The 10714-nt window shown below is 43.8% G+C and overlaps 1 protein-coding gene across 1 annotated transcript in view; it reads right to left on the bottom strand.

Moving 5' to 3' along the window:
* Nucleotides 1-1051: 1051 nt before the first annotated feature.
* The window catches only part of LOC144727088 (thrombospondin type-1 domain-containing protein 7A-like), a 221603-nt gene continuing 211940 nt past the window's right edge, over nt 1052-10714 (bottom strand). Inside the window, exons 26-29 of the mRNA XM_078605833.1 lie at nt 10397-10680; nt 8289-8553; nt 4220-4307; nt 1052-2613 (exon numbers count right to left, since the gene is read on the bottom strand). Coding sequence (XP_078461959.1) covers nt 2520-2613; nt 4220-4307; nt 8289-8553; nt 10397-10680 — 731 coding nt within the window. The 3' untranslated portion in view covers nt 1052-2519. The remainder of the gene's footprint in view (nt 2614-4219; nt 4308-8288; nt 8554-10396; nt 10681-10714) is intronic.

Genomic DNA, 10714 nt, shown 5'->3' with positions numbered 1-10714 from the left:
GTGTTTTTTTGCGATCATAATCTATAAACAACAAAACAAATGTTTAATTGATGCATTGTTGCATGCCCGGTTAATGCAGTGTGCATCCACAATATGCCGACGTATACACAGTGAAATACAGCGAGACTCATACACTCAACAAATTCCATAGGCAGTTTGAACATGTTTAACTATCACCTATTACACTCCATGGCAGTTAAAGATTTCGCTATTGGCTTTTGTAATTATTATCATCTTTACATTAAATACAGATATACAGGTTACCTTGTAACACACAATGTAAATTAAGTATTTGACAAGTCAGTGCACATGTAATCCTTCCAAATCCCTTACGCTATTTAAATATAAGAAATCATGAATTCAAATGACTGTACACAAGCATTATATTTATACGAATACTTTGCTTAGTTCTTTGTCATAATGCCACCGTTTGTTAAAGAAAAGAAACGTTTCGGAAACAAAATGCAAAGTTCGTTACAAAACAAAACCTTTACATTGTTGTTACATAGCGCTGTATTGTACGAATTTTCCGCGAACACCCGCTTTGCAAGGATACCCTTCGAAATTCAACAGCATGTCGACACAACACAGTAGTTACACAATCAAGTACGTAAAGTAAAACATTATCACCTTATTTTTTTTCTGCTCGGCAAAACCCCCCCCCCCCACAGCTTTAAACAATGATATAAAGGCTTTTTTTCCCACAACGCCATGGCAAAAGGACATCGCTCCACGTGTCTATTTTCACGGAGTCCCAGGAGTAACGGCTTCTACCCAGAGCCTCGTGCGAGACGCATTTCATTATCAGGACGATGATGGAAAAGTGTGTGTGCCCATAACATAGTGCAAATAGTTATCCTTACCCAGGTCAGGCCAGGCAACGTCTCACACGAAGGCTTTTTTCTCTTTTACTTGACCAAACACAAAAAGCACCATGTGATTGGGTCTCGTCGCAACTCAGCCCGATTGCCTCTGCATGCAATCACCGGTTCCAATTCTCTTGTCCATAAATAAATCAGCCGACACGAACCACATCCAAATGACTATACGCAGAGTACAGTTATGTAATTGCGACTCCCCGTTAATAACAAATACACCTCCCCCCCCCATTTACAACAACAATGTGCTTCAGCACAGGACAGGAGCGCAGGTTTCACGTTTAACATTGTAGAAGTTGTGCATGTGTTCTCTAGGCTGTAAAATTGCTACGCTTTAGAGTCAATAGACAGTGCAATGAATTTATAGCGCCGGGTACAAAAAAAGGTAATAGAGAAACAACATCCATGCTCCGCTTGTGCAGGACCACGGATTGTTAAGACAGTTATTATTATTATCAAATGCAGAACGCAATTCATTTGCAGCAAAAAACATAAAACAGATCGGCAAAAATTATTGTTCATTAATGTGGGTGTGGGTGAAGTCCGGTCATTTTTAGAGCTGATTCTTTTTCTTCTGCATGTATACAACAACTCATGATGTAGTGTCCAGCTTCTGTGTTCCGGAGGATGGCTTGGTGTAGTGGCATCCTGCTTGTTGAAAGCTGTGATGAGTTCTGCATAAACATTGTTCCACTCCGTCAATTAAGTGCCTTACATATTTTGGCATCATGTTCTCTTTTGAAGCTCAACTGATTTTACATAATCCACCATTTGATGCAACTTTCATTGGCCGCCTTAATGGCATCAGCCGTGAATATGCATTCACTCTTATGCAGCGATCTATGGGCTGGTAGCATAATTTTTTTCAACCTTGTGTAGCTTTGTAAAAAAAAAAACGTTGTTGTAGAGAGGCTGGTCTTTTAGTCAAAGATCCCAAAAACAATATCCCGATGGCAAGAGAGGAAAAAACATAAAAGCACACATCCATATTCCACAATTGTCCTGATTTGACTGGTAAAATGCTTTTGGATCCTACACTTGTCTTGATTTGACTGATTCCACTGTGATGGATTCCATGTCTTCCACTTTGACTGGTAAAATTACTTTGGATTCTATACTCATCCATATTTGACTGATTAAATTCTGCCGGATTCCACGTCTTCTGATTTGACTGCTGCATCACTGCTCTGGCCATCCACTGTCATGGTTCTTGCTCTCTTGGCTGCCAATGTCGACGATGTTCCTCCTCATGGTTTTCACCATTTACACAAAGGTCTCTCAAGTGGTGGACGAGTTGCTTCCTTTGTCTGATACAGGCACGTTGCTTTTGCATCCAAAATGCACTCTGTAGTGCAGCGTGTGTGCTGATACCCACAGAAGAGCTTGCATGAATCAGAATTATGTTGGTCTTATCTCATTATGTAACTTATTTTTGTATGTATACATACACCAAGTGTAAGTCTTTACACGGTATGTACATATTTTCCACAAGGTCCAAAAAAGCAGATGATTGTCTAGCCATAAAAGTTTGTGTGGTTCAGTCCACTGGACACAACAACAACAACAAAAACCCCGACAACGAACCGTGGAATCCGCTCGCTGGTTGCACCGACCCTGCCCAGACGAGGGGGTCGCCGCTTCCTAGAGGTCGATGTCACCGTCGTACGCGAGGGTGACCGGCCTCCTCGGAGAGGGGCGCTTCACCGGCCTGCGTATGGGCCGCTTCGGTCGTTTGCTTGGAAGGGGAATTGGAGGGACGGCAGACGGAATGTTCAATCGAGTTACACAAGCGTTCGATTTAAATGGGAGGCAAAACAACGAAGCAAGGTTGAAGCTGAGTTTTGAAAAGAAACGGTCGTAATGGGCCCTCTGCGCTCTTCACCCGTGCAAGCAGGTGAATCGTAAACACAGCAACGGGAACTCAATCCCAAACAACACTGTTGCTGCCAGTAAGCACACAGTGTTATGCGAGCGTTACTATTATTGTTACAATTCACCACACCGTGCCCTTCAATTCCCCCCCCCCTCAGCCGCCCTCCACCCCCCCCCAACCCCTGGGGCAATTAAAAATTCAATTCACCAATAGATTTTTGTTGCTCCGTTTTACCGACTCATTTGTATTTGTCGTTCACACATTCTCAACAGACACAATTCGACGACTTGATGCATCGTTAGACACCTAATTGTTGCCGAATCCGACTTACGAGGCATTCAATTTTTTCAAGCAGAAAACGATGTCACACTTAAAAAAATAACTCATATGAACCCTTGATATTTATTTTAAGGTCCAAAAATCAATGCGCAATTTCAGAGCGATTGGGTCTAGCACTTTAGTATCTCCTGGGCTCACGTTGGCTCCAAATCAATCCCTCCCCCGTGTCTCAACTCTCAGCCCGCAGGGAGGATGTAGCTAATTGCATCCTTCATGCTGACAAATTATTCTGCACAAACGCTAATGAAAGAAGAATCCACGGGTGAGTATTGATCATCTCGCAGTCCCAGGGCACCTCCACACTAATTATAGCTATCGCCACTCCTTAACGGCGCGATTTGAATTCTTAGTTTCCACAAACAACACAATATTTTATAAGAGCGTGTTATTAATGCTCAAGCTAACAGAAGGTGGCCTCTTGGCTTACACATGTAAATTTGAGGAGCTTAAAAAAAATGGGATTTCAAAAGTAACACCTTCATACGTTTTATATTTGAGATGATATTTGATAGTCCATTGTAAAACCACTGCTGGATGAAGACCTCCTTACACTGTCCTTCATGGGCATTGTTTGACCATACTTCACCACGCTGGTCACTGCAGGTTGGTGAAGGGGGGAGGGGGGTGGCGAGGAACCAGCTGAGATATCTCTCGCCGCTCATTGTCGCCGAGGTCGGGAATCAAACTGAGGTTTGCTGGGTTCATAGTGCAACACGCCAACAACTGCACCGCCACTTCCCTACGTTTTCTATTACTGTATCTTGCAACAGTAACCCCTCAAAAATAGACATGTAACGATTCCTTCCACCCCACCCCTCCCCTCATTATTCAATGAATTGTCACAATCTAGGGTCACGATTTGATTTAAGAATCAATTTAGTTTTTACGTTGTGGCGAAGGTGGTGCCTCTCGCGGCCGAATGGTTCACGTAAACTCATTACTGTACGTACAAGATATAGGAATTGCAAATAATCGATACTTACTCGCACAATTTTCTGCACGTGTCGCGAGCATAAGAATCAATTTTGATTGAAGAATCGAAACATCATTACACGGCTACTCGCTGTGTATTTACTGCACCGTGCATGCTTTAGTAGTAATGATAATAATAATTATTATTATACTTTACCAGGCGAGATATATCATGGAGACGATGAAGATGAGGAGTACACACGCCGCCGCCGACACACCGTAAACCCACACTTTGAGCTTGCCATCTGTTCCGACAGGACAAGGGGAACGAGAAAAGAAACAGGCGCGGGGAAAGTAGACAAGGATTCGCTGTCAAATAAAATGTAGAACGTGTTCCAAACAGGAAGGGCAGATGGAGACGCGAAATCAGAAAATCCATAACGGCAAAACATTTTAACGGTTAGGGTCCTCCAGAGTGTTGCGTGTGTCTCCGAAACACTCGGTGAGCGTTTGCTCGACCGTGAAAAACAAGCCTCGTTTCCGTACGACGAGGCAATTTTAAAAGGGATGCCAGTTGAGGGACAAACGGTAGAGCATTCGAATTTTATGACACTATTTCACAACCAGCTCGCTGATATACAGTCATTTATGCAGAAATGGGCGCATTATTCCGGGCGCAGGAAAACTGGTGCACCTGCGAAGGCAGAACACATTAATCACGGCACTCTGGCTCTATTGACCGTCCACATCATGAGACAACATCAATGATGTCTTTTTCCCTGCGCACCACTGAAGTCAACCTGAGCTTGTATCATGTTTATGTCACTATTCATAATGTAAGAAACCCCCCCCCCTGCCCCCGCCACAAACTTATTAAAATATACACTAGCCCAGTGAACCCATAATCAGCACCCATGATATATCCACTGCTGGATGAAGGGCTCGCCAAGCCATCGTCATTTCTCACGGTGCAATATCCCATTGTAGCTCCTGCCTCCGACGCACAGGCTCATGTCATTGCTCAATTTTCACGATGGACATCCTCTCGGGCATGTTCCCTCCTTTGGCCGCACGCCATTGTTTTATCTCAGCCGAGGGCCATCATCCCTTCTCGTGAGGTGCTCTGCCCCAGCTCACGCACGTTTCCTGTGAGTCAATGTGATGTCTATAACGCGCTATGCTCTCTAATCCCTCTACCATTGTCTCGCAGTGTACTAGTCCAAGCGTCCACCTTGCTGTGGTTACATTTTCCTTGTCACTGTGCATTTGTTTATGCTCTGTGCGGCATAAGCAGATGACATGCACTGACGAAACACGTTCTTTTCAAAACTACTAAGTACCCACAAACAAACTAAAAACGAAAGCAGTAGCAAGAAATATTGCGTGCATTTCACTGTTTTAGATTTGTACGTTTTATTTTTGAGAAGCATTTTACTTTGGAAAGTAAAGTGATAGCTGGCGAGGGGAGAAAAAAAAGTTAAAATTTTGTCTGCGTACTGGGTCCCTGGACAATGAATTTGCAGTGATTTCAGGCGTGTAATTTAATGCCTAATGGAATGTAGGTCTCAACAGAGAACTCAATGCAATGTATAAAGTCTCAACAATGAGTCCAATAGGGCTGTGATTTACTGCCCTACCTGTCCAGGTTGGTCATGGGCCACATTCACGAGAGAGGCACAGCACAAACAACAGGGAAGTGGTGCCCGGTGGAGTCGCGATCAATTGATCGCCTGTAAGGCTGCAAACGAGAAATGCCGACTCACATCCTACCCGACGCGTACGTTATTGAAACAGAAGGTCGCATTCACATCGTGTTCAGCGCACCGTGCAATTTTCTCGAAAAGGAAATTTGAGGCCGAGGTTATTAAAACATGAGAATGGGTTGCAAGACTGGAGTGACTGAAATTAATATATTGAAAAGTGTTGACATAACCTTGATATTGTCCATCAGCAGTATAGACAACATTTGAATATCCTTTGTATATAAAAAAAAACTTATCTTGTGTGAGCTGCAGCACTATATATCTGAATTAAAAAAAATGTAGGTCAATTTGCTAAAGTAAGCAATATTAAATTCATTATATGTGTGAACAGTCTGATACAGAGTAGGGACATGAATATTTCATGAATATATAAGAAAAATTAAATGTCTTTTCAACATCATGCATTTGTGAGAAAAACATCTTCAAGTAAATTGACAGGCCTGCAAATTCAGTGATAACCCCATAATAGGTATATTCATTAATCTGTATTAGAAATCAGACACCAGACATTTGCTAGATAATCTTAAAAACCGCATTGCAAAGTAAGAGAGAATGAAAGTGAAGATAGGGGAGAGGTGAAGTGCAAATGGGAAAAACCAGTAATGATGGGATTTTAATGTAAATGGAATTTGCCTCACAGTAGTAATGGGAAAAGCTTTGACCAGGAATTAGTGCCGTATAAGTTTGACTTTTCTAGGCTTTGAGTTGCCAACAGACCAAAATAATTACCGATTTCATTTAAATGACATATATATCAGATTTGCAATTTACTTTTAATTTGAGTAAGTACCATTACCTGAATGAAAGTTATTTAGACATTCGATCGGACGGCTACAAATGTATATAAAAGCGCTTCCAAACAAAAGTCGCCTGACTTGCAAAGTGCATCACATTTTCATTATGCAGAGACAGCGCGTAGCACCTTCCACGCTCAGGTACCAACCCCTAGCGACCCTCCCAGCAAACCCTCAAAGCGACCTCCCTTCCTCGCCCCATGTCTCGACAGTAACAGTCGATCAAACGCAGCCAATTGGCCTGTAGATGACCCTAGGGCCTTCTCCACAGTAGCACTTTTAACCGACAAAACGAGTCTGCTTTAGAATGCTACCATATTCCCTTTTCTGGTTCTCACTCACAGAGTATCCAGACGAGTGGTCGGTGCATCTCCCTTCACGATCTCTCCACTCCCAGGGCAATGCAGCAAGTGACACCCTGGTCACCCTTCCAAATGAGATATTCCATTCTCAAGGGATTTTCCAAGTGATGTATTTGAAAATAGGAAAAAAAGCAGCTATCTAAACTCACAGCCTACAAAGCTCAGCCGAGGTGAAGGGAAAATGACTGTCATTGGCAAGAGAGAGGATATTTCCAGGTGCCCGCACGGATAACCGCCAAAGATTAACCGCAGAGCATACCCATTGAACATATGCCTTTGCAGCACCAACCCAGCAACGCTCATTCCGACCAACCACAAGTAAACACCAAAGCACCCTGCCATCAGGATTTGGGCACCTTGTGCACTTTGCCCCAGACCCTTCATATGCTGCACAATCCTCCAGCGTGGAGCTGCGAATAAAAGGTTTCCCTACGGCCAGGAACGAGACGAGTTTCAGTAGAGATGCCGTTACTCGTTCAACCACAGCCTCAATTTACAGACACGGGAACCGATGGAAAATGGTGCTTCTCACCCAAGTTTCAGTGTGCAAAGCTACACCCAGTAGTGCGCTTCTCCAGTCCGGAATGCTGTAAAGGTCATTTTATTATTGGAGCCAGTACAAGCCCTCTGTTGCGGTATGACATTGGTGCTCAAGGCACCCCTCTGCCATCTGTTTCTCCAGTGCAGCTGTTGATCTGTCTGGCAATTTGTTCACCTGACTAGACATTGTCCCAGCCAGCCGCAATAACCACCTTATAACCCCAACCAGGGACCCTTCTGTATTAGAAGGGACCTGAAGGTCATGGGTAGCAGGGTCGCTTACTTGCCTGTGCAGGTTTAATGGAAGCATATCCACTACCTAATCAGTGACACATGATGACTCTCATCCAATTACAATTATGGTCGGGATGCAACTGTAATAAAGCAACATGTAAATCACAGCACACGAAGCCAGTCGAGGCCATGACAGAGGAGTAAATACACTTTGTCAAATGGTAAGTTGCTGAACTTATAACGAAAACATGTTTTTTTTGGAGAAACTGCCTTGGTAGTGGTGGACAGAGCACGCATAAACAAGAATCTCAACACATTCGTCATGAACACGGCCGTCACGGAAAAATATATTACGGACGATGTGATGGGTAATATCTCTTCTTCATAGGCTCGTGATAAAAGCGTGGCAATTTAGACTTTTGAAAATAGTCATTCTTCCCACTTCTCATTAAAACCCATTGCAGGATGGTGGCAAACCTCGCACACGCTTCTGCATCTGCAAATATTCCAGGCCACACGAGATAACACGCACGGGCGGTGCTCTGCGGTGACAGCCCGCGCTCGGCAATTAGCCACAACTGTTGTGCGCGTACCAGGGCCGTAGGGCTGCATGGACCATGTGCGGAGAACATCGCCGAGCCTCGTGTCGCCGTTCGCGTCGGGCCGGCTCCGGCCAGCGCCATGACCGGCCACGACGTCCGCCCTGTGCTCACCACCGCCACCGCCGCCGCCGCCGCCTCCACTGCCGCTGCCGCCACTACCGGCGCCAGCTGTCAGGGTAACGCGCTCGCACCGCACCGCCGTCCCGCCCAGCGCACTCGCTCGTGAGAACCCCCGCGCACACTCGCACGTCCCCGCCTGCTCACGCACAGCAGAGAACGACGACAATGACGACCGTCAGTTTGTACTTATTCAATGCACTTATAATCATATTACATAGCTTTGCCATGGTAGCAAGATGTTAACTACCTCGCCTGGTGTACAGGAGGTCGTGGGGTCGATCCCGACCCTGACGCCTGCTGTAGCTTTGGAGTTTGCATGTCTCTCTCCCTGTGGCCGCGTGGATTTTTCTCCCGGTACTCTGGTTTTTCCCTCCACATTTAGAAACACGCATTTAGAGTATTTGGCTGCTATAAATTTCCACGTGACAAGCCACTTTGTTGAGCTATCATTTGTGGTCTGGTCGCTTCTCAAAAAGAGCTATATAGTTCAGTGGGCCTTACCTGGTAAAAAAAAATAGTTTCACTTTGTAGTTTAGTTTATATTAGTTATAGATGGATAGATAGATAGATAGCTCTCTCCCGATGGGGTTTTGGGTTGTTCAGCATGATGGCCAATGTTTCGCTCCAGTGACTGAATAATTCCATGTGAATTCATGAATTCAATTCAAGAACTGATTTCTTGTAAGAACTCCCAGCACGTGGAGTGAAACTTTGGATAATGACCCGATTAACACAAGATACAACCACAAGATACAAACAATTGCTATAACGTATGCAGTAATAATAATGATAGGTATAATAATGTAATACATTAATCTAGGAAAGCCTCAATACATCTCAACACTATTTTTCAGTAGGCTCCTGCACTGGGATGTTTGGCCAATTTAATTTAATTGAGTGTTTTCCTTTGTGTGGGAAGATATCAATGCACTTGGAGACAATCCATCCATATAATTGAATAACGCTTGAAGGTTAGCATGAACACATTCCTATCCACCTCAGAGCCAAGATAGTTCTGGAGTTTCACAAATCTATTCGATCCACTAACTCCTGCCTGTAAATTGCTGGATCAGAGACATGCACAACCACGTCTGGCACCATTATTGACAGCCTCACTTACACAGAGTGCATTATAAGAAAAAATTAACCCATAAAAACAAAGTTTTTCACTATAAATCTTTTATATGCGTGGCATCGGTTTTATTTTATTATTCATTTCTGTTTTTCTTGAGTAAGCGTTTCATTTTTATCACATTGGTATTTTAAATTAAATATGAAAAAAAAATGTCCTAAAAGTGGAAAATTTTGGAAAAAAATTTTCACGAAAATAAATTGTCACGCACAACGAGTCTGTGTGCAAAATGTCAGCTCGATTGGATCACGGGAAGTGGGTTAAAAAACGACCGAAATATTTGCACGGTCGTAAGCGCGAGTAAGCAAGCAAGTGAACTTAATATAAAAGATTTAAAAAGGTGCTCGTGATTTGGCCAAATCTGACTTGCTCAAGCAAACCTTAAATAAATGCCCCATTCGTCCTTCCCGATTTAGCATTGCAAAAATGCTCGGCAGGTTTTTTTCAAACATACAAACCCGAACAAGATCACACAGAAAGATATTGACAAACATGTGGTGGCCTAATTGTTTTCCTAATTAAGTATGGACATCCAAAAACGATGTTATTCGGCGCTTATCTCTGCCTACCACAATGTTTTCCAGTGGCCGAGTTGTCTCTCGCAGTAGTTCAGTTAAAATATACCGTAGAATCAAGCCCATCCCTCCCACACTCCACTTGGCATTATTATATTGAACATTGTGCTTTGACAAGCCTCATCACCAGGAGTGGCTGAGGCTCTGCGAATGGTTCAACTGATCTCATCTCACAAATTCTGGCACCGTGTAAAAGGATGAACGATGATTTTTATTTTTTATAGATAAAGATGATGAACGTGTCATCTAAACATCAACTGCGGTCTCCCCACCTGTGTACAGAATGAGTTGGGTTTCGGGCAGGGTGGCTGGCAAGATCTCATCCTGGGCGGCTCGGATGAAGCGAGACAACCACCTGTGTTTAATACGGAGAAGGGCGTGTTAAGGGTTGAATGCATTTTAAACGTCATGCTCTGGAATGGGGTTTGTAAGAACACAGTAACAATAATCACGATCATACCGGTCACATTGATGCCATCCGAGCGGGCACACCAGACCTCTCTCTCCGTCCCTCGCCAAGGCCCTGACCTCCACTGGTATTGAAAGCATTTTCCATCTGTTTGCAAGCACCACGAAGCAATGTATGTAAC

Source organism: Lampetra planeri, chromosome 2, assembly GCF_965212315.1.
Source record: "Lampetra planeri chromosome 2, kcLamPlan1.2.h2, whole genome shotgun sequence".
In the NCBI taxonomy this organism is placed as follows: domain Eukaryota; kingdom Metazoa; phylum Chordata; class Hyperoartia; order Petromyzontiformes; family Petromyzontidae; genus Lampetra; species Lampetra planeri.
The sequence above is the reverse complement of the archived record's forward strand: the minus strand, read 5'-3'. Positions and strand labels throughout refer to the sequence as shown.